Below are 27,692 nucleotides of genomic sequence, written 5' to 3' on the forward strand. Positions count from 1 at the left end.
ATGTGCCTGGTCGATCACAAATGGTGTTTGCTTCCGGAAGTGGCACAAGGTCTCTTTCAGTGGTGGGGAGAGCCTTGGTTAGATGTGTTTGCCTCCAAAGAGAACGCCCAATGTCAACAGTATTTCACGTTGAAGTTTCCAAGGTGGCTCTCGCTTGGCGATGCTTTTGATTGCGAGTGGAGGTTCTGCCTCCTCTACGCCTTTCTGCTTATACCACTTCTGCCCAGTGTGCTTAACAAGATCAATCATCACCGAAATCAAGTAATTCTTGTGGCCTTCTATTTGGCATGAAGAGTCTGGTATTCCGACCTTCTGATATGGCCATCGATCTACAGATCAGACTGCCCCTTTAGGAGGATCTTCTGTCGCATCAGCAGGGTACTGTTCTTCACCCAAAGCTGTCCAGGCTCCACCAGCATTCATGGAGATTGATCAGCGACAGTTGACAGCTTATGACCTTCTACCCGAAGTCTGTGATGTCCTCTTGGCAGCCAGGCATCCCTCCATAAAAACATTATACGCCTGTAGATGGAACAATTATGTGGCATGGTGCACAGCAAAGGCTGTTTGTAGGAGAGTAGGGTCTGCTTGCTATGGTCACCCCACTGTTTGCTGTGATTCTCTGGTTTTCGACTTTAATGTGGCTGTGGGTCTGCTAATCCGACCCACAGCCCAGCTGTTCTCTCTCTAAATTGATACCATGCACTTTAGGTGCATACCAGATTGGTTACTGGGTCACTCTTGTGAACCCCTGTATAGTGTACCATAGGTACCCAGGGCATAGATGTACCCTAGGCCTACCAGGGGCTGCAGCATGTATTGTGCCACCCCTGGTTTGCCTTCCAAACTGACACCACAGGTCTGTTCACACAGCCTGGGTAAGATGGTGTAATCACCCCTTACTTAGATATAGTATACCTATATCTACCTTTACATATAGACACATATACACCTATAAGTCACTCCTATGGTAGGCCTCGACAATCCTGGAGGCAGAGTGCTTGGTTTTATGTGAGAGGGTGCCCTAGCATGAGCTGAGCCCCTCTGCAGCTTTCGTAACCATCTCCTTATAGCTGTTCTATGATAAAGCCATACCATATACTCTTAAGTACATTATAATCCTTGCGGTTAATGCTAACTTTGGTTTGGCTTTATCAAAACATGTTGTGTAAGGTGTCAAACACTTTGGAATACTACCCTTCTAGAGGGAAAAGACATGTAAGTTACTGCTTTACCCGGTTAAAGTTAAACAGAGCCTCAACATCACAAAATGGATGCTGCTGCCACAGACACGAGTCTGACCACCTGGTGCTGGGAGAAACTCCAGCAAGGGCGGCCTGGACATTAGGTTTCCTGTCCAGGGAGGTGCCAGCACCTCCCCAGACAGGGGTTATGTGTATTGGGGCAGGGAGAGCTGCATTCAGTGAATGCATCTAGACATTGCCTGGGGCACACAAGGGGCTCCATGCATAGCCCGGTTCAAACCAGTTGCTGGGGCACTCCAGCCCCAGCTCTGGCGCGAAACTGGACAAAGGGAGAGGGGTGTAACTACCCCCTTCTCAGGTCCACCCATAGGAGGGGCCTAGACAGGTAATCCAGCCCCCATCCTTAGTATAAGTATAGGAGCTGTGTCCCCAGGACTTTAGATTATCCTGGAAAGAAACTATGATGCAGAACTCTTGGACCTTCGACATTCTATACCGACTAGAAGACGGAAGACATCTCCCTTGAGGTCAAGGAGTGACCACCCTGTTCAAACAGGCACCATCAGCAACTTTGCCGGTCTGCAGCTTCTAGGATCCCGACGGAACCCGACGACCCTGTGACTAAAGAACTGGACTTCCAGACTTTTCTGACCCCGTCCCACATCCACAGCAAAGCTGAGACCCGTGGCGGACACAAGAGACGTGGGACCAGACATCTTTGATATCCTGCATTTTGCTACCTGCACTCTTTTCCTGAAGCCTCAGTAAGAAGCCCCAGCCCCGAGCACCATCTGCACTGAAGCCCAGGCACCCACACTCCGCGAGTGTGGCGTGGGCCCCGCCTTCACATTTGTGCTTGATGTGTCTTCCCAGCTGCTTGTCCATTGGCTAGTGAGCCCCTTGAAGATGCCATCTTAAAACTACTTTGCTTTCCTGGTTGCTCTAGGCTTGCTCCAGCTTCCCTGCAAAGGAGAAGCTCCCCAGACCTTACTGGTCTGACTCGAAGCCCATCTTCACTTCCTGTGTGGATTGCGTTTGCCAAGGCTTGTTGGATCAAATCCAGATACCGACACCGGAGTCAACTAGATCCTTTGTGGGATAGCTCGAATTCAGCTCCTGGTTGTCGTCGACGCCTCCTGGTCCTCGTGGCTGCAGAGATAAGCTTCACATCTTCACCTGAGATCATCGCGACATCGCCTGGTTCCTTCCTGGTCACTGGCTAGTGACCCAGACTCTGTCCCCTCTGCTTTCAGGTTCTTCATATCTCCGATCCACTCTTGGATTCACCCGGACACTTTTCCTCTGGTCGCCTGCAGCGCTTCTTTGCAGCTCTCCATAGGAAACGACAACGAAACCCGACACGAAAAGACACCTATGCACCCAGCTTTCCTGGGTGAGGTTACTCGAGTACTCCGGTGCTCCTGTGGGTATTGACTCTTCTAGTGTCCTAGTTTAAAAGGGTTCCATCCAAGTTCATCCGGAAGTGTCCTTTATCTTTAACTTTGTAACTGCTACGAACACCATAGAAAGTCAATGGGATCTCGCGTCTGTGTTTAGACACTGCAAGCGGCTCCCGTAGGTCTCCTACTTCCTAACAACTGGTTGTTTAGTGTAGCCCCAGCGATTCTACAGGCCCAAGGCCTGCTTTCTAACTCTCACGTGGTACTTATACCACTTTCTTAGTATATGGTTTGTGAGGCCCCTAGGGCAAAACGTATACTGTGCAACTTATAGTATATTAACTGTGTGACTTGTATTGTACTTTTACCTCTGACCTCATAAAAAGTGCAGAGGGGTTGTGTTTAGATTAAATACATATATATTTCATATATACCTTGTGTGGTGTCCTTTCATTTGGTATTCAAGTGATTATATATGGTGAAACAATTTGCTTAACTCGCCTACAGGAGTCTTAGCCTAAGACTGCTGGTCCATGCTACCACTAGGATAGCTTTCTATAAGGTTGACTTTACAACCATCACCAATAAGGGTCGATTAGACTGGTGCAAGGTGCCCACTAGAACTAGTGGACATCATATGCCAGGCTAACTTCTCACACTGTTGACCCCCTTTCTGCCTCTCTTTCAGAGGTTCTGTTGTACATACTTTCTTTGACCCAGCAGAGTTCTGCTTTGGGCACCCTTAAGGGTTATCTTTCGGCTATCTTCCTTTCTGAGACTTTCAGATCAGCCTTCCCTGTATTAATCTCCCATTGTCAACATGTTTCTTAAGGATCTTACTTACTTGTTTCCTCCGTCTCCTTTCATAATGCCCCAAAGGGATTTAAATGTGGTCTTAACTTTTCTTATGTGTTCTCCCTTCGAGCCTCTTCATAATTGCCTTCACAGGCTTCTACCCTTACGACTGCTTTCCTAATTGCCATCACCTTTGCTCGCAGAGTTAGCGGACTCAACCAACCAAGCCTACCTATCTGTCTGTACATTCAGATAGAGTGGTACTTCGAACAAAAGCTTTGTTCCTCCCTAAAGTGGGCATGCCCTTTTGTAAGGGACAATCCATTACCCTGCCCACCTTTTACCCGCTCCTGCATCCCTATAAAGGAAGAGGAGAGGCTCCACCCCCTGGGCTCAAAACACATGTTGTCTTTCTATCTTGTTCGTACCAAAGAATTCTGGGTGGACAATCAACTCTTCATTAGCTACGAAGTAATGTCGGGCAGTGCAAAAAAGACTATCGCTTGTTGAGTTGTCCTCTGCAATAAATTGTGTTACGCTTTGGCAAAGAAGAAGCCTCCTGTGGGGTTACGTGCTCACTTTACTAGAGAAATAGAGAAACTTACTTATCTATCCCAAGCGTGATACCAGATTTTGCAACTTAAGTTTGTATTGTTGGCATGGCTCTTTGACCCTATGCACTGTGCACTTCACATTTATTTGCATCAGATTATGTCGGAGGGTCCCCTTAGCTAGCAAATATTTTATGGTAGCTTGCCTGGCATGGCGGCCTCTTATACAACAAGAATTTACTTTTTCTTAGATGCTTTTGCCCTACAAGAATCTATGACTAAAATGTGATGCTCATCTGTGCTTCATTTATAAATAGACACAATTTGTTTTAAATCTGTTTTATAGAATCTTATGTGCTGCATTCTATTGTGCATTTTGTCTTCGAATTGTATATTATTCAGGGGCGTATTTCCGCTTATAAACTGTGTGGTTTGAATGTATTCTTGTACATATTTTGAGCTACATTATTATGAACGTTGTATCTATCAGCAGTATTATGTGTTATATTTTATTGAGTTAATGTATTTGTTCACTTTTATGGTTTTTCAAAACAAAATAAAGGTAATAAATGGAAAGATAATCTTTTGGTGCTGCATATTTTGATGATATTGCGGTCTTTAGCTCCACTTGGCAAGATCACCTGATCCACTTTGGGGAAGTACTAGAGGCTGTGAGAAGTGCAGGCATCACTTTCAAGGCAAGCAAGTCCCAGATCGGGCAGGGAAAGGTTGTATACTAGGTTCAATCTGTTGGTGGAGGCAAGGTTCAACCTTTACGGCCCAAGATCCAGACCATTCTGGACTGGGGAGCTCCAACTACCCAGACTCAAATCAGGGCCTTCCTTGGCTTGACTTGGTGCTATAGAAGATTTCTGAGGGATTATGGCATCATTGTGGTACCCCTCACAGAACTGACCGCCAAAAGAATGCCCAAAAATGTGAACTGAACAGGGAGCTGTCAAAGCGCCTTTGACACACTGAAGGAAGCAATGTGCTCTGTACCTGTTCTGAAAGCTCCTGATTGCCAAGCAATTAGTTGTACAGGCTGCTGCCTCTAAATCTGGGATAGGAGTGATCCTATCCCAAATAAATTACCAAGGTCAACACCAGCCAGTTGCTTACATAAGTAGAAGGCTACTCCGCAGGGAACAACTTTGGAATGCTATTGAGAGGAAAACCTTTGCTGTGGTTTGGTCTCTGAAGAACCTGAAACCATACCTGCTTGTCTCTCACGTCCTTCTTCCAACCGACCACAGGCCTCTCAGATGGCTAATGCAGCTGAAATGGAAAAAACCCAAACTTCTAATGTGGTCCATATCCCTAGAGGGAATGGACTTCGAAGTGGAACACAGACCATGGCCTGCCCATGCCAATGCAGATGGCCTTTCCAGGTTCTTCCACTTAAATGACAAAGACTCTCTAGGGGAAGGTTAGTCTCATCCTCTTTTGTTTGGGGAAGGGTCATGTAGGAAAGTGCCTCTTTTGGATACGGTTATCCCCCACTGTTTGCTTGGAAAATGGTGCATGTTTGCCTGGAAGTGCAAATGGTCCTTGTCAACCAGGCCCCCTGTGCGAGATCTCCTTCCCTAAACTGTACCTTATGTTTTCACAATTGCCCCCCCCTTTAGTTCACATATAAATCCCTCATAAAAGGTACCCTTGCAAACCAAGGGCCTTATGGTTATGCTAAGGGACCCCTCACCAAGCACATGAACACTGCTATTGCAGCCTGTGTGTCTTGGTGTAAACAAAACTGAAGAGTGGATATGGCACACATCCCTGTGTGCCATGCTCATAGACACTGCATGAGGTATAGGTAACACACCCCTCTAGCAGGCCTTAGCCCTAAGGCAGGGTGCACTATATCTCCGGTGAGGGCATATCTGATTGAGCAGATATGCCCCTGCAATAGCCTTATTGATTTCTGGGCATTGTAAGTGACCTTGAAAGCCATGTTAAGTACATGGACTGGACGCTCATCATTACGAGTTCCCAAGCTCCATGATGGCTTCACTGAAATATGGGATGTTTGGTACAAAACATCTCAGCATAATAAACCTGCACTGATTCCAGTTTCAGATGTATTTGAAAGTGCACACAGTGGACCTCCTATAGGGGTTCCCTGAAACATACCAATTGCTAATGTGTTCACTGACTGGTCTATGCCACTCTGTTACCACCAGACAGTGTTCTGACCTCATGGGGAGAGTGCCTGCACTCTCTGAGGTTGAGAACAAGGTTTTTCTTGGTGGAGGTGCTCACCGTCCCCCCGGTCAGGAAGAGCCATCTGTGGCGGGGAACTTCAAAGGCCTTTCCACCTTTGTAATGTGACCCCAGCCTCTCCAGTTAGAGGGAGCAGGCCCCTTTCCCATCCCTACTCTCATTTTTGCAAGAGGACAGGCGGGAAAACGTAAAAAGACTAGGAGGTGTGCCCTCCTCTGCCAACTCCACCCCTTCAGTGCTTGAGGTGATGTACACATTTCAGTGCCCACCATCTTTAAGATGGTGGGGGTTATCTAATCAGGGTTAAGTCCATGTCCCCCTCCCACAGGAGGAAGGCATGATGGAGGGTTTAGACGCCGCTGGTAAGGGGCCCATTGGCCACTATCTGTCACTCCCTTGTAACGCCCCTAAATCTAGTAGTTATAAAGGAAGTTATCCAATTATGGCCTCCCGAGTCACTCGCGACCACCTCTCAGCCTTCCACACAAATGAAGAGTCAGTCAGACAGTAGAGAATACAAACCAAGTGTATTTATTCAGGAACACTCGAGCGGAGTCCAGTCTGACTTGCCTCCTGGGATTGCTGCAGAGGGACTGTCTTTAGCAAACATGGCGATTTATTATGTACAATTCAGAACCAAGGAAGACACACCCTGACTGGAAATTTCCAGTAGGAGGCAGCTAGACAAAGAAGGTACAGAAGAATGAGTTTCGATCCTGAGACCGTGCACAAGCTATCTTGCCACGGTCGTTCTGCCTGTACCCGCCGCTCTAAAGGTGGGAGCAGGCCTCTATCTAATGGGAAAGGTATGCGCTAATAAGAACAGTGTATTCATTAGTACAACAAGTCCCAACCTTGAAGAAACAAAAAGTGCCACAGCTGCTTTCAGCAGAGACAGAGAGAAAAATTAGTTTCAATCATGCCTCAAAATGGCAGCTACACATAAAATGGTGCCGCAAACTTGAGACGTACAATACATAAACAGCTTAGCTAAAACATTTTAATTCCAACAGTTAGGTGCCCCCCACCCAGACCCTGAACTTCAGTTACTGATGACCTCAGAAGAGCTGGACACAGCAGAGAAGACTGCAGAGAACCACTGACATGGCCCCAGCCCTAATGACCTGTCTGCAGCCCTGGACAATCATGTACCAAAAGATGACTTATCCTGCAGCCAAGCAACCTCCAGAACGTTAGGAGGACTGCCTGCCATTGATAAAGACCAAGATCTTCTGAGAACAGCAGACCTTTTAACAAAGCAACCATCTTTAAAGTAAAGACTCTGTGACTTGAAGAACTTCGAAGCCTGCCCCGTTCCACCTCTGCAACTGACGTCCACTGCCCAAATCCAAGTTGTCCACCAGTTCCATCAAGGTTCCTCAGCACTCCAGAGCCCAAGTCCACCTTTCTCTCAGACTCCTCGACGTCGCCTGCAGGCTCTGCACGGAACCCCCCCTCCCAACTGCGACCGGCTCCAGTTAGCCGTTTCCAACTTCAAAAGGCACCCTGGCACATGTCCTTCCTGTCCCTCGGTGAATGGAACAAGAGGTGTCCCTACGTCCCCGAGGATCGCAACTTACCTCTACAGCTGTTGGTTTCCTGTGACCGACCTCATGGCCTGAGCCTGCGGTCCTTTCCCAATTTGGCCTGTCTCCATTGCTTTTCATTAGGCGCCGAACACTGTGTTGGCACCCTGCACCCGTGGGCCCCTGTGCATAGTGTTAGTACTGCCTTGGGTCCTGTCCATTGTTAGCCTCAACCCCCAGCAACTGGGAAACATCCTTTACAACGCAACTTTTACCACGCAGTGCCTTTACGACGCAACTTTTACAACGCAAACCATTACAACGCATTGCGCTGGGGGGCGCTCTAGGATAGGGAATAAGTTTAATTTACTGTCCAACACTTTCCCTAGTGTCCACGGGGACTGGAGTTGGAATAGTAAATTAAACTATTCACTATCCAGCGCCCCAAAGCACTATGCGTTGTAAAGGTATTCATTGTAAATACCGCGTTGTAAAGGCATGCGATGTAAACGTATGCGTTGTAACGTCATACATCCCCAGCAACTGGTCCACCAAGCCGCTGCTACCTCCCTGTAGGCAGCCTCTGTCCGATTGCCCCAGTCCCCGTTGATTTGAATTGGGTGCCAGACCTTGACCTTGCACCCTGTACCCGGCCCCCGTGGTGCCACTGACGGTGCACTGTTGGTGCTGAACTGAACCTTGCCCAATTCTGACCTTAACTCCTGAAGACTGGTGTTGTAAGTCGATGTTTCCCGTCTGTATGCTGAATGTTTTCTTCCTCCCATAGGTTAACATTGCAAAGTCTGAAAATTGCACTGTGTCCACTTTTTATATTGAAAACTATTTCTATTGCAAAACGTATTTACCTGAGATGAATTCTCTGCTTCTTCTAAATAAATATAACCAAGTATTATTTTTATAAATTGGTCTGGGATTTTTTTATTGAGTGTGGGTCTCATTTATTGCCTCCGTGTGTACAACAAATGCTTAACAGTGCCCTCTGATAAGCCTAACTGCTTGCTCACACTACCACAAAAGAGAGCATTAGCATTATCTTCCATAGTCTCTGCAAAGCCTCTGGGAATCCACTGGGCTCTGCACAATATAGATCATTTTGGTATAGTATATGGAGAGCCAGTTTCCTCAATCATTCTTCTTCGTTACTCAAAGCATACCTCCTCTTTTGGTTCTTCTTGCTGACTTTCTCGTACAAGCTTTGAAAATGTGCTCCTTTCATACCTTTAAAGCCACTACATTTCACATTTCTGGTAAGTTTCCACCAGAGCATTAAAATGTTTAGGCTTGGAACTATTTTCTTGTTTCCCTACTCATGTTGAACGCGTATGTTTTGTTTGCAGCTCCTCGTTGCTTGGGTCTGAAATTGAAGAAATGTTTGTGCATTTCTGACATTTTTTTGTGGAATCAATGTGTTTTGATTTTGTGAATTTGGGCTCAATGAAAGGCCACCTTTCTTTGTAACTATGTTCCATCATTTTTAAACTTGGTAACACAATCCACACAAATACACTCCATACACTCCAAGCCATATAATTCCAATCAGCATAACTTCACTCAAGGCCGCACACGTCCACGCCACAATTCAATTCTATACATTTCCATTCCACACCCCATAATTAGACAGCAAACCACATAATTCAATTCAACAACACAATTACGCACCACACCACATGCATCTAATCCACATCACAGAATTCCACATCGTGCCACAAAATTGAACCAGAAAAGGGGGTGGTGATGAACAGAGTGTCTGAATTAAGCAGACCACTCTTACCCAGTCCAAAGATCAGGGCTTGATCCATCACCGTTATTTAGCTCACTGCCCCATCCCAGCTCAGAACCTGGCTATATGCAAATTAGTCTGTCCCTGGCCCAGTGCATCATGGGAACAGGGCAGACCAAACTACCAAGCCAATTCTTCACCAGAAAGGAGACAAGCTTCCGGGGACCGGTTTCTGCCATTTCAGGCGTCGTCGGCCCGGCTTGCTTGAATCCTGATGGAGCAGTGAGCAAGGGACTCATGCCTGAGTATACCCTTCCACGCTTATGGTGGACAAAATGATTCAGAAAAGGGGGTGGTGATGAACAGAGTGTATGAATTAAGCAGACCACTCTTACCCTGTCCAAAGATCAGGGCTTGATCCATCACCGTTATTTAGCTCACTGCCCCATCCCAGCTCAGAACCTGGCTATATGCAAATTAGTCTGTCCCTGGCCCAGTGCATCATGGGAACAGGGCAGACCAAACTACCAAGCCAATTCTTCACCAGAAAGGAGACAAGCTTCCGGGGACCGGTTTCTGCCATTTCAGGCATCGTCGGCCCGGCTTGCTTGAATCCTGATGGAGCAGTGAGCAAGGGACTCATGTCTGAGTATACCCTTCCACGCTTATGGTGGACAAAATGATTCAGAAAAGGGGGTGGTGATGAACAGAGTGTCTGAATTAAGCAGACCACTCTTACCCAGTCCAAAGATCAGGGCTTGATCCATCACCGTTATTTAGCTCACTGCCCCATCCCAGCTCAGAACCTGGCTATATGCAAATTAGTCTGTCCCTGGCCCAGTGCATCATGGGAACAGGGCAGACAAAACTACCAAGCCAATTCTTCACCAGAAAGGAGACAAGCTTCCGGGGACCGGTTTCTGCCATTTCAGGCGTCGTCGGCCCGGCTTGCTAGAATCCTGATGGAGCAGTGAGCAAGGGACTCATGTCTGAGTATACCCTCCACGCTTATGGTGGACAAAATGATTCAGAAAAGGGGGTGGTGATGAACAGAGTGTCTGAATTAAGCAGACCACTCTTACCCAGTCCAAAGATCAGGGCTTGATCCATCACCGTTATTTAGCTCACTGCCCCATCCCAGCTCAGAACCTGGCTATATGCAAATTAGTCTGTCCCTGGCCCAGTGCATCATGGGAACAGGGCAGACCAAACTACCAAGCCAATTCTTCACCAGAAAGGAGACAAGCTTCCGGGGACCGGTTTCTGCCATTTCAGGCGTCGTCGGCCCGGCTTGCTTGAATCCTGATGGAGCAGTGAGCAAGGGACTCATGTCTGAGTATACCCTTCCACGCTTATGGTGGACAAAATGATTCAGAAAAGGGGGTGGTGATGAACAGAGTGTCTGAATTAAGCAGACCACTCTTACCCAGTCCAAAGATCAGGGCTTGATCTATCACCGTTATTTAGCTCACTGCCCCATCCCAGCTCAGAACCTGGCTATATGCAAATTAGTCTGTCCCTGGCCCAGTGCATCATGGGAACAGGGCAGACCAAACTACAAAGCCAATTCTTCACCAGAAAGGAGACAAGCTTCCGGGGACCGGTTTCTGCCATTTCAGGCGTCGTCGGCCCGGCTTGCTTGAATCCTGATGGAGCAGTGAGCAAGGGACTCAAGTCTGAGTATACCCTTCCACGCTTATGGTGGACAAAATGATTCAGAAAAGGGGGTGGTGATGAACAGAGTGTATGAATTAAGCAGACCACTCTTACCCTGTCCAAAGATCAGGGCTTGATCCATCACCGTTATTTAGCTCACTGCCCCATCCCAGCTCAGAACCTGGCTATATGCAAATTAGTCTGTCCCTGGCCCAGTGCATCATGGGAACAGGGCAGACCAAACTACCAAGCCAATTCTTCACCAGAAAGGAGACAAGCTTCCGGGGACCGGTTTCTGCCATTTCAGGCATCGTCGGCCCGGCTTGCTTGAATCCTGATGGAGCAGTGAGCAAGGGACTCATGTCTGAGTATACCCTTCCACGCTTATGGTGGACAAAATGATTCAGAAAAGGGGGTGGTGATGAACAGAGTGTCTGAATTAAGCAGACCACTCTTACCCAGTCCAAAGATCAGGGCTTGATCCATCACCGTTATTTAGCTCACTGCCCCATCCCAGCTCAGAACCTGGCTATATGCAAATTAGTCTGTCCCTGGCCCAGTGCATCATGGGAACAGGGCAGACCAAACTACCAAGCCAATTCTTCACCAGAAAGGAGACAAGCTTCCGGGGACCGGTTTCTGCCATTTCAGGCGTCGTCGGCCCGGCTTGCTTGAATCCTGATGGAGCAGTGAGCAAGGGACTCATGTCTGAGTATACCCTCCACGCTTATGGTGGACAAAATGATTCAGAAAAGGGGGTGGTGATGAACAGAGTGTCTGAATTAAGCAGACCACTCTTACCCAGTCCAAAGATCAGGGCTTGATCCATCACCGTTATTTAGCTCACTGCCCCATCCCAGCTCAGAACCTGGCTATATGCAAATTAGTCTGTCCCTGGCCCAGTGCATCATGGGAACAGGGCAGACCAAACTACCAAGCCAATTCTTCACCAGAAAGGAGACAAGCTTCCGGGGACCGGTTTCTGCCATTTCAGGCGTCGTCGGCCCGGCTTGCTTGAATCCTGATGGAGCAGTGAGCAAGGGACTCATGTCTGAGTATACCCTTCCACGCTTATGGTGGACAAAATGATTCAGAAAAGGGGGTGGTGATGAACAGAGTGTCTGAATTAAGCAGACCACTCTTACCCAGTCCAAAGATCAGGGCTTGATCTATCACCGTTATTTAGCTCACTGCCCCATCCCAGCTCAGAACCTGGCTATATGCAAATTAGTCTGTCCCTGGCCCAGTGCATCATGGGAACAGGGCAGACCAAACTACAAAGCCAATTCTTCACCAGAAAGGAGACAAGCTTCCGGGGACCGGTTTCTGCCATTTCAGGCGTCGTCGGCCCGGCTTGCTTGAATCCTGATGGAGCAGTGAGCAAGGGACTCAAGTCTGAGTATACCCTTCCACGCTTATGGTGGACAAAATGATTCAGAAAAGGGGGTGGTGATGAACAGAGTGTCTGAATTAAGCAGATCACTCTTACCCAGTCCAAAGATCAGGGCTTGATCCATCACCGTTATTTAGCTCACTGCCCCATCCCAGCTCAGAACCTGGCTATATGCAAATTAGTCTGTCCCTGGCCCAGTGCATCATGGGAACAGGGCAGACCAAACTACCAAGCCAATTCTTCACCAGAAAGGAGACAAGCTTCCGGGGACCGGTTTCTGCCAATTCAGGCGTCGTCGGCCCGGCTTGCTTGAATCCTGATGGAGCAGTGAGCAAAATTGAACAGCACACCACGTAATTAAACCCAACTACATACCACTTCACAACACAAAATACCATTCCACATAATTCCACTCCATGACACACAATCCACCTCCACATAATCCACTGCACACAATGCCACAAAATTCAACTACACAAATCCACTACACAATTCCACCACACACAATTCCACAACTAACAATTCCAATCCAACCCACTTAATTCCACTCCCCACCACATACATCCATTTCGCTGCAAACCAAAACACATGGGTAAAAGAGGTATACAACCTTTACCACGCATTTTTTACCACGCAATACCATTACAACGCTGGCATTACAACGCAAACCATTACAACGCATTGCGCTGGGGGGCGCTCTAGGATAGGGAATAAGTTTAATTTTCTATCCAACACCTTCCCTAGTGTCCACGGGGACTGGAGTTGGAATAGAAAATTATACTTACCACTATCCAGCACCTCTAAGCGCTATGCGTTGTAAAGGTATGCGTGGTAAAAACCGCGTTGTAAAAGTATGCGTGGTAAAAGTATGCGTTGTAACGTCATACATCCGGTAAAAGACATTGTTATTTACAACACCAATAGCTCTAACTCTCACATATGTGAGACCTATGTTTATGTTTATGTTTATGTTTTGGCAATTTGTATAGCGCGCAATTACCCGGGGGTGTCTCGGCGCTTAAAGATTCTGAAGATAGACAAGTGGAGTGCACATTAGTGTGTAAACAGCCAGGTTTTTAGTTGCTTCCTGAAGCTAAGAAGGGTGGGACAGGTTTTGATGATGAGGGGGAGTGATTTCCACAGTCTAGCTGTGGAGATCACAAAGCACCTGTCGCCCCAGTTGGCTTTTTTTGTTCGTTGAACATTAAGAAGGTGTGCTGAGGCTGAGCGAAGTGTCCTAGATGGTACCAGTGGACGGAAAGCATGTTTAAGGAACTGCAGGCCAGAGTTGTTAATAGCCTTGTAGGCGATACAAAGTGCCTTGAACTTAGTCCGGCTTTTGATAGGAAGCCAATGGAGCTAGCGGATGAAAGGGGTAATGGAGCTGAATTTGGGGATACCTAATAAAATTCTCGCTGAGGCGTTCTGAACCAATTGGAGCATTGCAATTGTTTGTTTGATATTTGTCTTTGCTATAGGGAGAAAGTAAGGTTCTTTTTAAACGTCTCCTCATTCCTCCCTTTTTTGAGTAGTCTCAGAAGATAAGCTTGAGGACCAGTAATGAGGTAATGTGGACAAAGTAGAGTGACTGGCACCCTTCGTTCAAGCTGGCACAGAATATTAGTCTTCCAATACCAAGCTCCTATTTAAAAAAGTTTTAACCGCCGCTGTCATAGAATAGGTCTGTATAGGGCAGGTTTATCCTCTGTTCCAGACTATTGAGATCAAACCATGACAGACAGTAACTCTGCATTTGGAGGCCAGGAGAATTATTCATAAGATGCAGACTTAGTCAAAACAAGCATTTGCAAATCAATAGGTCTCCAATTTACAGGAGACCTATTGCATTGCAAATGGTTGGCAATTTGGCAATACGGACAACAGGAGGGAGGGCGGGGGGAGAAGGCACAGACATTGGTTGGGAGGGTGGGGGGAGAAGGCACGGACAACTTGAGGCAGGGGGTGGGGGAGGAGAGGAGAAGGCACGGACAACAGGAGGGAGGGGAGGGGAAAAGAAGGCACAGACAACAGGAGGGAGGGTGGAGGGGGGAAGAAGGCACGACACCGGGAGGGGGGTAGAAGGCACCAAAACACACATTTACCTGGTCCATCTCCTACGGCGGGCTCCGCTCCAAAAGGAAATAGTACACACCCTCTGTAAAGGGGCCAGTAGCCATGGGAGGATACAAATGATGCAAACACAAGGAGATGATGGACGGAGCACTGAAACTTTTCAGGCACTCACCCACAGTCACAGAACTGGGTAGAATCCATCATCATTCTTTAGCTCACTTCACCACCTCAGTTCAGACCCAGCTATATGCAAATCAGTCTTGACCCTGTGCCTCATAGGAACAGTCCAGCCCGAACTGCCAAGCCAGGTCTTCCCTGAACCAGAAACAAGCATCTTGGGACCGATTTCTGGTCAACAGCCTTCATCAGCCAGGCTAGCTTGAACCCAGTGGCAAAGTGAGAAAGTGACCCATGTCTGGGCATACCCTGCCAACTTAGGGCGAACAAAGCTAACACGAGGATACAAATTATGACATTGCTGTACTGAGGATTGACTAAGGTCAAACACACAAGCCAATGAAAAATAAGGGTTGGTGAGTGTGTGAAGCTTCTCTTCGTACTGAACTACCCCAGCTCTTTGCAGAGTAGCGCTTGCGCCTTGGCTCACGCTCGACTTAAATATTAGTCCTGGGCGTAGTGTGCATAGTGGGGCTACGCAAAGCTTCGAGAAGTGGGCAGGAAGCTACGCCCACCTACACACTTCGCGTAGCCCCACTATGTGCCACCTGCCTCCCTCCCGCCCTCTTCTACATGCCTAATTTGATTTAAAAAATACTGTAAAAGCAAATTATAGGCACTTACCTCATACGCGGCGTCCCGGGGCTCCCTCTTCTGTTTCAGGCCGACTTCTTCCATCCAAATGCGCATGCGCGGCTGCCCGCACATGCGCATTTCTTGCGATTTCCTTTTACAGTATTTTTAAAATCAAATTGGGCATGTAGAAGAGGGCGGGAGGGAGGCGGGTGGCGGGCAACTTCGCTCCGTCCACGGAGTGTGCGTAGTGTTGCCTACTACGCCTACTTTGCGAATCGCGAAGTAGGCAACACTACGTGCACTCCGTGGACGGAGCTAAGCACTGCGCCCAGGGTTACTAAATATGTATGAGGCACGATAAATAGCTGATAAAAGAGACAAATCTGACTGAATTTTGGAAGAGCAGAAGCAAAGAGCCAGAAAGTGGTTAGTTGATCAACTAGGGATATGTTTCTTATAGTTCCGATATTTCATTATTCATGTGTTTTTTGATGAGATGTGGGGAGAGAGTATGTGGCATAAGGGCCAGAGCTGCCAACTTTGGAACCTGGAAACCAGGTTCTAGTCTTGGCGTTGGTTCAGCATTCTGTGATTCTGGGCAAATTACTAAGAGCCAGATGTATCAAGCCTTTTACCGGTCGGAAACATGCCGATTTGCAGAATCGGCCCGTCTGCATACAGTAAAAAGCCTTTTAGGATGTATCTTCCCAAAAGCATTTGCAAAATAGGGAATCACAATTTTTGTGATGACCTATTTTGCGAATGCATTTAGGGAATTGCAATTTGCGATTCCCTATATGCAATGCAGGAAGCATTTTAAAATTGCGACCTTGCTTTAAGTTATGTTTAAGAATGTTATGTTATGTTATTTTATTTTTATATAGCGCAAATTACCACTGGTCTCCAAGCGCTTAAGAGAAGGAGCAGAGCACAGCAAAGCTGCAGGGCGGAGGGCTCAACAGATGTCAGTGTGTCTCTGAACAGGTGTGTTTTTAGCAGCTTTCTAAAGGGGAGCAAGGCTGGTTCCCTGCGTAAGGACTCTGGTAGGTAATTCCAGATCCGTGGCAGGAGAACCGAAAATGCTCTGCCCCCTTTGGTCTTAAGGCTGTATCTGGAAGAGGCTAATCTGCAGGTCACTGAAGAATGCAGGGCCCATCCCGGCACGTACTTTTGTACTCTGTCTTTTATATATTTTGGCGCATCTCCATGTATGGCCTTGTGGGCTATACACCGGCTCTTAAAGTGCACCCGCTGTTCTATAGGCAGCCAATGCAATTTATGCAGCAGAGGGGTGGCTCTCTTGCGCCTAGGGAGGCTAAAACTTAACCTAGCTGCGTCATTTTGTACAACCTGCAGCCTCCTTAGTAGCTTCTGTGGGATGCCTAAATAAAGGCCATGCCCATAGTCTAGCCGGGAGATGACTGTAGCTGATACAATTGAATGTAGGACAGAGGTGGAGAGGAGAGGAGAGGGACAAGTTTCCGTAGTTGCCTAAGTAGGCCCATACATATACTCACCACTGTCGATACCTGGCTGGACATCGACAGCTCAGAATCGATCTTCAGGCCCAAGCTCTTTACTACTGGTACTGGGGTTAGTGTAGTACCTAATTCAGAGGGCCAGAACAGTTCGCACCAAGGGCTATTTTGAGCTGGGACAATAAGCACCTCAGTTTTATGCGGGTTGATTTTTAGCGAGTTAGCTGCCATCCAGTTAACAGTGTACCTGAGAAGATTTCTCACGGATTCTTGAGCCTGGCTGGTATGGTCAAGACGGACCAGGAGTTGGGTGTCATCAGCGTAGTTAAAGACCTGGCAATCCCTGCCTGTGAGCGCCTCCACCAAGGGCTGCAGATAGATGTTAAAGAGGAGTGGAGACAACGCAGAACCCTGGGGGACTCCACAGGTCAGGGAGCCCAAAGTCGACACCTGGTCCCCCATTTGGACTCTCTGGGAATGGTTGGTCAGGAAGGATCTTAGCCACTGGAGTGCGTGTCCTTTTATGCCCAGATTCGACAACCGGCACAGCAAGATGTCATAGCTGACCATGTCGAATGCTGCTGACAGATCTAATAGAGTCAGGGCACTCGGATGTTTGTTATCGGCCCTGCATCTAAGCTCATCCAGAACCGACACCATCACCAGCTCAGTGCTATGATGTGTACTGAAACCCGCTTGTCTAGATTGGAGCAGGTGATGGTCATCTAGGTATTTTGAAAGGGATTTCAGGACATGTTGTTCCAATATTTTGGAAAGGAAAGGGAGGTGTGAGATGGGTCTGTAGTTTTGTAAGGCTGACGCATCCGCCCCTGGTTTTTTCAACAGGGGAGTGACCCTTGCTTCTTTCAACATTTCTGGTAAATAGCCCAGATCTAAGGACTCATTAAGTAGTTCCAGGGACTGCTTTTCCACTCCCGGCAGGGCCATTTGAAAAAGGCCCGGCGGGCAGGGGTCCATTCTCGAGCCTGATTTAGTCTGTTTGGCCACAGTGGTTAAGGTGGCCTGGTCGAGTTTTGGAAAGCTGGCCCACTGACTACTCAGGCAGGGGGGGCGTGGTGGGGCATACTGGTCCAGGAGACTATGGTCTACGGGGTTTGCAGTGATTTCTGAGACAATATCCTGAACCTTCTGAAGGAAAAACTCCTGGAAGCTATCACAGGTTGGCAAGTCTCCCGTGGTGTTTCTGTCCCCTGTTTGGCTCAGTTCCTTCAGTATTGTGAAGATCTCTTTTTGTTTGTTTCCCGCTAAGCTAATCCTAGTTTCGTATAATGCTGCCTTCTTCTCTAGGATAACTGATTTATATGTACCAAGGAGAGTTTTATAATTTATTAGATCTAAAGGGTCATACTTAAGTCTCCACCTCCTCTCGGCTTGACGAAGGATTTGTTTTTTTTCCCTTAAGGACTCGTCGTACCAAGGGGCTCCTTTCCCTTTATCTCTAACCCTTTCTTTCCGTTCAGGTGCTAAAGAATCAAAGGCCTGTAATAATCGGGAGAATAGGGCTGCACATTTATGGTCCAGATTATCCTCACTAAGCACAGGGACAGGAATAGAGTGGAGTAATGCGACTAAGGAATCTGCCTCGACATTCTTACATAGTCTAACTTTCCTCCACAGAGGTGGTGGTCACAGAAGTGAACTATCCATGGGGACCAAGCATCTCAACAGCGAATGGTCCGACCAGGCACAAGTACTGATATCAGTTATCCGTGCCAGGGGTTTAGAGGACCAGATTAGGTCTAACGTGTGCCCTTTAATATGGGTGGGTCCCTTTACTAATTGCACCATTTCCATAGAGTTCATGTTTGACTCAAATACAGATTCCGCCGGTTCTTTATGCGGCCTGTCCCAGTGATAGTTAAAGTCCCCCACTACTAGGAGGTGTTTATATCTGGAGCATAAATCAGACAATAGTTCCAGAAAACCCTCGTTAAAGTCCGGGTGGATCTGGGGGGACGATATGCTACTATTAGTATAAAGCAGGACGATTTCAAAAAGATTTTTATCGCCAAAATGTCAGCGCTATCATAGTTATCCGCAAGTATTTTGGTCACTGTGAGACTCTTTTTGAACAAGACCGCTACTCCCCCTCCCCTGCAGTCGCCAGGCCTATTGTGCCAGATCGCGTCATAGTCAGGAGGCAAGGCTGCCACTATGTCCGGCGTAGAGGTGTCTCCCAACCACGTCTCAGTAAGAGCCAAGAAATCGATGTTACCTTCTTGTAGAAGGGAGAACACTTCAAGGTGATGTTTCTGCAAGGAGCGCGTATTGAGTACCGCTACCTTCAGACCGTTTCCTATGGGGGCTTGTGGCTGTCTCGGTGTCCCCTGGGCCCTCTACCCCTCCCTCTCCAAGTGAGTGTTCACCAGCAGGGATTCCGCTTGGAGTACTGAGTGTACACTGTCCTCAAGCCCACAGCTATCAAATTTGAGTGCCCATAACGTTTCAGGTGCATACCTCAATGCTCGAGCAGGGTTTCTGGCCCCTGGTCCCGGCCGGTCGTGGACGGGCGCAGAGGGGCTATCCTTTGGCGCGCCGCCGGCGTGCCGCCGGCCAGGCCCGGACTGGCCGTTGCGGGCACCGGGCAATCCCCCGGTGCGCCGCAAGGGTGGGGGCCGGTTTTGGGCCCTGGGGGGCGTTTTTGTTACAGGTCCGTTTTTGCAGCATAGCTGCAAAATCGGCCCTGTAACAAAATCGGCCGAAAACCGGCCCCGGCAAAGAGCTCGGTCGCACCACCAGGGGGCCAGCCGAGCACTTTGCCAGGGCCGGTTTTGGTTCTCAGTCCGGCCCTGCCGCCGGCGCGTCGGCTGCACGTCGGCTCCATCTGCTGTTTTTATGGCAGCCACGGCAGAACTAGAGCGCTAACAAAAATGGCGGCGTGGGTTGTGCCACCGGAAGTTGAGCTGACCGCACCCATCACTCTGCGCTCCCTCCACACAAACAGAACCTCAAGCTGCAGTGGACCAGGGAGAAGTGACCGGGATGCGGCGAAAGGCAGGTAAGTTCAATGTAAAAACACAATTTAAAATGCCCCCGAAGTGTGTCTCTGCTCAGGCAGCTACCTGTGACCACTCCAAGTAAACAAAGCAAAGTGCAAGTGATTTTAAAAATATATCAAGTTGCTAAGATTCACTTTTTAAAAAGGCTCCGCGTTAGCTGCTTATCTCTAGCGCAAATTACCACCAACTTCAAGTTGTTGGTAATTTGCAAATCCTTGGTACCAGATTGTATTTTTTCAAGTGCCATGTTGCGCATACACACGCCCTGTGTACGCCACATGTGCACACATGACATTTTTGGGGGTGCATCAGGGTGGCCTTTTGGCCCCCTTGCACCCTTGAATTGCATTCGCAATTTGAATCGTAAATTGCAAATGCCTTCCCATTCATTCCTATCGGCCTAGGGGCCTCTAGGCCCATAGGAATGAATGGGTAGGCATTCCTTAATAGTGAATCGAAATTGCGATTCGCTATTAAGGAACATGTAGGAATTGCTATTTCTTTTGCGAAACCTACATACATTGCATTTGGCGATTCTATAATAGCGAATCGGTAACATTTGCTATTCTAGAACTGCAAAATGCAATGTTGATACCGCTGGCCCTTAATCTCCCTGTGCTTCCCAAAAATGAATGTGTCCTATAATGTAACTGATGCTCATGATCCGGTCGAGTTTGCGCTATGTAAAACTGCAAAAAGAAGAAAAAAATGTGAATGTTGTATTACTCGGCACATGTGTTTGCAGTGTGCAGCGATCTTACCTGATTCCTGTTTATGTTCAACAGACTGCAGGAGCTGGAGGAGCAGTATCGGAAGGAGAGGGAGGAGGCCAACTACCTTCTGGAGCAGCAAAGACTGGTGATTGTGTTACCGATTAGCTGTACCTTGGCACACTGGGACAGTAGGGTCATGGGGTCCACATCATCCTCAGAATTACGGGCAGCCCTTTTAGTGCACAATGGTCATGGGAGAAATTAGCAATGTGGTGTACTATGATGCTAAATACAATAATATTGCATTGCAAAATGGGAGTGCAGTTAAAGGATACCGCCAGCAAAACTTCAAAAGGCTGGTGATAACTTTATGCATATAAATGCTGAAACATTTTATTAATATTATCAGCAAAGTGTATTATCTATGCATGTGCCACACACCATATGTTAAGATGAATACCGTGCTGTTTATTGGAGTTTACAGAATGCATTGCATCAGGACGTTATGGCTGCATTTACCAATTCATTCTTTAAAAAAAAAAAAAAAATTAAATACTTTATTGATCAAAAGCAGAGGTAGTATTTATCAAAACAATCACAGTTACAATCTTGTCACAGAGCACGTTCATTAACCAATTCATTCTTAATGAGTGCTAGCAAGGTATTTATAGGGCAACACATAGGGACAAATTTACAACCCCCTTGCGCCACTTTTTGCGTCACTGTTAACATGGGAAAAGTGACGCAAAAGTGGCGCAAGGGTCTTGTAAATTTACCCCATAGTTTGCAAGAGACTAGCAAGCCAGCTTTTGGATAAATGTAAGGTTGAATATTAGCTGTGTCCAGTATGTACGAGGACATTCCCTTGTCACTGATCACTTTGACAGATCCTACCGCACAAAGCTTCATGGGGGTGAGCGCATCACCACATTCTGTGTGGAGTGAGTCTGAGGTTTGTGTGTTTTTTCTGAACTCAGTACTTATTTTGGTCCCTAAAATAACGTCGATTTTTTGCTGTTCTTCTCTTAATGCACCACAATTACAGGACTATGAGAGCAAACTGGAGGCACTACAGCGCCAGATGGATTCCAAATATTACCCAGAGGTAGCTGAAGAAGACGAGGAACCAGATGATGAGGGTGAGTGTGCTTCAAATCTTCTAGTGCAGTCTTCAGAATTTATGCCCACATCCATCAATCCTTTTTGCATTCGCAAACGGTGCGAATCGCAAAATTCGTCCGTTTGCGAATGTAAAAAGCTTTTTTGGGATGCATCATTTTTTTTAAAAAATTCGCAATTTAAGAAATCGCAATTTTTTGTGATTTCTCAAATTGCGATAGCATTTAAGAAATCGCAAATTTTGCGATTTCTTAAATGTTATGCATGATTTTTTAAGATTTGCGAATTTGCAAATTGGAAAATTACCACGAAGTAAACCTTCGTGGTAATTTGCAAAAAGTTTCAAAAATGCACAAAAGTGCATTTTTTAAACTTTTATTTTACACACACACATGCCCTTGGGACATGTGTGTGAGTAAAATGTACTTACGTTACATTTCAGGGGTGCAGGGGTAGGTCCTTTGGACTCCCCCCCTGCACCCATGAAATTGCATTCTCATTTTGCGATTCCTTAATTGCGAATTCGCAACATGAGAATGCCTTCCCATTGATTCCTATGGGCCTCTAGGCCCATAGGAATCAATGTAATGCCATTCCTTAATTGCGAGTCGCAATTAAGGAATCGCAAATACAGAAAATTAAGAAATCGCAAAGATGTTTGCATTTTCTTGATGCATAGGAATTTGCGATTTCTAAATTGCGATTCCTTAATTTTCGCAATTTAGGAATCGCAAATTCCTACAATGGTGCATGTGGGTGAAAGTATTCTGTGCTGTTGGATTGGAGATATATTAGGGCGCCACAGAAAGCCAATTTTAAACTAGAATTATTAGTAAACTAAATTGTAGGAAGAAGGAGAAAGAGATACATTTGCAAAAGAATAACAAACAAAAGAATGTAAACCCAGTGATAGGCTTGGTGTGTGAAAAGACTTTAGAGCTGCCTTTAGATGTCTCTAAACGTGGTTGATTGTTAGACAATTCCATGATTAGAACGATTATTTTGCGTGAATGAAGACTTGAATTTCAAAATGTTGATTACAAATTGGATTCTGCTTCTCTAGTCTCTATTTCTGGGGCTAAGGTAAGAAGGACCTTAAGGTACGGTGCATTATTCTTATGAATGGTGTTGCCAGATAGCAGCAATTGTTTAAGATTATGAAGGCTGGACTGGATAGCCAATACATATTGCGCAAGAAGGGAATTATATGGTTGATTTTATTGACAGGATGAACAACTTTGGCTGTCGAGTAGAGTATAACTTTGAGAGGGGATATGATACCGAGAGGCCTGCCAGAACCGCATTCTCAGAATCTGTCTTTTAGATGACTAAACGGATGTGTCACCATTCTAAATGAATGGTTGGTATGAGGGGGGGCTACATTTCTTGACAGCATGGAGATGACACGTTTCTGCTTGAACCATCCAATTAATTATCAAAGTAAGAGACAAAGGGGTAGTGGGAAAAGCCTTTCAACTCGTGCCCTAAAGTACTAAAATTCGTGCCTTCGCCATGCACAGCGTTGTAATCAAATAAGTAATTTAGGGCCAGATGTATTAAGGTACACTTTTGTGATTCTCAAATAGCGATTTTTAAGGAATCGCTATTTGAGAATTGAAAAATGGTATGTATGTAGAAATTCGCTATTTTTTAGCAATTTTCTAAAATTCCTTAATTGCGATTAGCAAATTGCTAATCGCAATATAGGTAATAAATTCTCATTCATTTCTATGGGGCAGGAGGCCCATAGGAATGAATGTGAAAATATTCACAATTTGCGATTCGCAATTTGCTAATCGCAAATTGAGAATAATTTCAAGGGTGCAGGGGTGTCCAAAGGACACCCTGTTGCACCCCTGAAATAAGCATGGGTGCACATGTGGTGCAAATACATGCCCTAAGGGCATGTATGTGCATCACATGGCACTTTGAAAAATGCAAAAATGGGCATTTTTCAAGAAATTCGCAAATTACCACCAACTTGAAGTTGGTGGTAATGTGCGATTCCTTAGGGACAATCAGCAATTTTTTTTGCATCATACATTACATTTAAGGAATCGCAAATTTGCGATTCCTTATTTTGCACTGAAATTTGCTACATACATACCATTTTCCTCAAATGAGTTCGCAAACGCCGAAATTCTGCGAATTTCGGCGTTTACGAATCCATTTGAGCTTCATACATCTGGCCCTTAGCATCTCATTAGGGATGTTACCAATGCAATCATTGAACATGTCATGAGTCCCATAATATGTGAGGGTACAAGCAACGCATGGTGAGGGCACATGTTTTAGTTACTTTAGGGCACAAATTATAGTTACTTGAGGTAAATATAACTGGTGAAATTCAGTGATTTTGTTAGTATGAAATGTTGTTTTAACAGCCATTTTCAGCTAACTATAATGTCCTTTTAACTTTTTTATCAGTGAATTTGTAGTTAAAAAAAAATGAATGATATTATTACAATTCCTAACTATAAAGTCACTTTACCCTCTGGTTGTTTTCAGTGAATTCTATGTTGTTTTTCAAATGTAAAGTAAGATGCATGGAGTGGGGTTGTCCAGGCCTTCGCCCAACCCTTCTGTAGGCACCCAACCCCCCTTTTATATTTTGTTGCACCACAACCCCACGTATCAGCCGCACTTATACAGGGGGCCGCACTTATGCTGGTGGTTGATCCATGGGCCCACAGAACCCCACCAAAATAACAATAAAATAAAAAAAATTGGCTCAGAAGGGTTCCCTCTAGAACCAAGCCATATGGCCCTGGAGATCAGGCCACTCATGTTTGCCTCCTTATATCTTATTTTATTTTACAGCGTCCTAAGATGGCAGCCGCAATTTGTGTTCCGGTTGTGGCCCAACCAATCACAATGTGTGCTTTCAGTCATAGATCCGCAGATCCAAGTGGAATCGCGGCATGAAATGTACATCAAGTTTGAGCTTTAATTTCTCAAAAACTACTGAACAGATATATGCCAAATGACAAAACACACTCTTTCTGTATCAACATCTAGCTTTTCCCAAGTTTCTTTATAGATCTGTTCAGCCATTTTTGCGTTATTGCTGTTCAATTTTCCTATCACACCCCTAGGGTATCCTGGCACTGAGCAGGTGTGTGTGCCTAGCCCTGCCTATGGTAGATTGGGTAATTGAAAAGCCCAGTCTTCAGCTTTTTTGCAGAATCCAAGAAGAGAGGAGGAGACTCCGATGTGGAGCAGGCGAACGTTACATGCTTTAAGAGCGATGTAAGAGAACTCACGTCCTCCTGATATGGTTCTGTGCATGTGTGGAATGTGTGTGAGTGGAAGTCCTAAGGAGTGGAGGTGTCTGGATGGTTGGAGGAAGGAAATGCAACTCTTCAGGTAGGTGGAACCTAAGCCTTGTAGTGCCTTGAATGTGTGTGTGAAGAGTTTTAAATGAGTGCCTTTGTGTATCCATAACCAGTGGAGCTCCCTGAAGTGTGGCGTGATGGGAGTTCTGTGTGGGAGGTTTTCTATGAGTCTAGAGGCCAAGTTCTGGATGGTTTGTAGTCTTCTGGAGTTCGATGGTGATTTGGTTGTAGAGGGCGTTCCTGTAGTCCAGCTTGCTGGTGAATAAGGCATGAGTGATGGCTTTTCTAAGTGTTGCTTGGGAGCCCTTTGAAGATGTTCCTCATCATCTTCAGGGTGTGGAAGCAGGATGCAATGATGGTGTTGACTTGTGCTGTCATATTCAGTTTGCTGTTGATGATAATTCCGAGGTTCCTGACGTGGGTGCTGGGTGTGGGTCCGAGTTCGGTTAGCCACCAGTTGGTGTCCCATTGTGATGTGTTCCTGCCAAAGATCATTAATTCTTTCTTGTCAGTGTTGAGCTTGAGACAGTTGGCTTTTATCCAGATAGGGACTTCAGTCAAGCAGGTGGTGAACTTGTTTCTTGTGTACAGGGTCTTGTTCTAGAGTGAGAGTATGAGTTGCATGTGGTCGGCTAAGGACAGGATGTTGATATTGAGTGTGCATGTGACATTGGCCAGAGGGATCATGAATCTGTTGAAGAGGGTGGAGCTGATCAATGAACCTTGAGGCTCTCCGCAGATGAGTTTGCAGGCTTTCGAGGAGTAAGGTGCCAGGCTGACAGCTTGTGTTGTATCTGTTAAGAAGGAGCAAATATGGAGGAGTGCTTGTCCTTGGATGCAAATCTCATGCAGATACCTGATGAGAATGGAGTGTGATAATGTGTCAAATGCTGCCGAAAGGTCTGGGAGAATGAGGGCTGCTATGTCTCCTCTGTCAAGGATCATGTTGGTGCCATCTGTGATGATGATGAGTGCTGTTTCTGTGCTGGGGTTAGATCTGAATCCAGATTGTGTTGTAGAGCTGGTGGTTGCCGAGGTGGTCAGTAAGGTATCGGTTGATTACCTTCTCTAAAATCTTTGCCGGATATGATAGGAGGGAGATGGGTTTGTAGTTGGAAGACATGGCTGGGTCAGTGGATTTTATGAGCAGGGGTGTGACCAGCAGCATGTTTCCAGGTATCCGGAAATCTGGCTGAGTCGATGGAGGTGTTGAGGACGGGTGTTAGTGCTACGCTGATCAGTAGGAGTCCTTTGCTGAAGGCATGGTTGGGGAAAGGTCAAATGGGGTCACTGAGTGGATCATCTTCTATAGCAGTACATTTGACTGTGGTGATGGCTGGCCACTAAGTCAGGGTTCATTCTTCAGCCATGATGGGAAGTTGAGATGCTATGGTGACAATTTCTGGTTAAGGGTCAAAGTTGTCATAAATAGAGGTAATTTTGTTACAAAAGAATTCCAAGAGCTTGTGGCAAACTTCTTTTAAGGGGTGAGGTTCCTGAAGGCGGGAGGAGGTATGGTGAAATCTTTGATGATGACAAAGATTTCCTTGCTGCTTTTAGTGCTGATGTTGATTTGGTCTGCAAGAACTTTGCGCTTGTTGTTCTGTATCTACTAGTAGCAGCGTCTTAGGGTTGATTTGAAGATGTATTTATCTATGTCTTGACTTGTTCTCCACTTGCGCTCCAGTTATTACAATGAGGTTTCATCATTCTGAGTTCCTCTGTGAACCAGCTGGCATGTACTTGGGCTCTTGCCGTTGGGTTGTGCGTGAAGGGAAGCCAGGATGTCGGCACATTCGGTGATCCAGTTCTTTAGGTTCTTGATGCTGTTCAGCAGGTAACTGGTGTGCTCAGGCCAATACGCAAAGAAGGCAAAGCTGATTATGTGATGCTTTTTCTAGCTGCAGCAAGTGGTTCCAGTGGTAGTAGGTTTGTGGTAGTACAGTATGGATATGCTAAAACTGAAGACAGCATGGTCTGTCTAGGTCATAGTCACTAGCTTGTCAACTGTGATTATGCTGATTGAGGAGAAATCGAGTCCAATAGGTGTTCGGCAGTGTTGGTGGATTTGGTAATGCTCTGGGTGGAGAAGCGTGGCTCAGTGGTTAGAGGCGGCAGACCCGGAAGCTGAGATCGACCGTGGACCAGGGTTCGATTCCCCACCTCGGTGGGTCTCGGGCTCAAAATTCCACGGACTCGACAATTCTCGCTCTGGTGCCTACTCAACTCACGGGGTCACACTCTGCGACTCTGGGCAATAGCTTGCTTAATCTCCACTATGGCCCCTCGCGGCGGGATGCCTGGCTTTCACCTTGTGGACACCCTGCCGGGGTTTCTCACAGGGGAATACCAGGACGGGTTCCCTAAGCAAGCGCCGGGACGCTTACGGGCAGCTGTGCGCTTTACAAGTCCAACACATTTACATTTACATTCTGGGTGAGGCAGAGGGTTCTGAGGTTTTCTAGTATTGATGATGAGGTGTGTGATGAAATCAGTGATGCCGCTGGCGAAATTGGTGCTGCTACGATGGTTCCGCCCAGGGAGAAGTTGGCTTCAATGTGTATCTTTAATGTGAGGTGTTCAATGTAGCTGGTGGAAGTGTCCATGTGGGTGGTGCAGCTGATGATATCTTTGAATATGTTGACAATGCTACTCTGGGCTTGTGCTGACAGTCTTGCTTGATGATCTTGTAGCCTTTAGGGATGGCTGTA

The 27,692-nt window shown here is 46.6% G+C and overlaps 1 protein-coding gene across 1 annotated transcript in view; it reads left to right on the top strand.

Moving 5' to 3' along the window:
- The window catches only part of KIF1A (kinesin family member 1A), a 2,072,061-nt gene that overhangs the window by 1,033,935 nt on the left and 1,010,434 nt on the right, over positions 1 to 27,692 (top strand). Inside the window, exons 21-22 of the mRNA XM_078667093.1 lie at positions 20,600 to 20,672; positions 21,573 to 21,666. Coding sequence (XP_078523219.1) covers positions 20,600 to 20,672; positions 21,573 to 21,666 — 167 coding nt within the window. The remainder of the gene's footprint in view (positions 1 to 20,599; positions 20,673 to 21,572; positions 21,667 to 27,692) is intronic.

The sequence above is a fragment of the Lissotriton helveticus genome, chromosome 11 (assembly GCF_964261635.1).
Source record: "Lissotriton helveticus chromosome 11, aLisHel1.1, whole genome shotgun sequence".
NCBI lineage: Eukaryota > Metazoa > Chordata > Amphibia > Caudata > Salamandridae > Lissotriton > Lissotriton helveticus.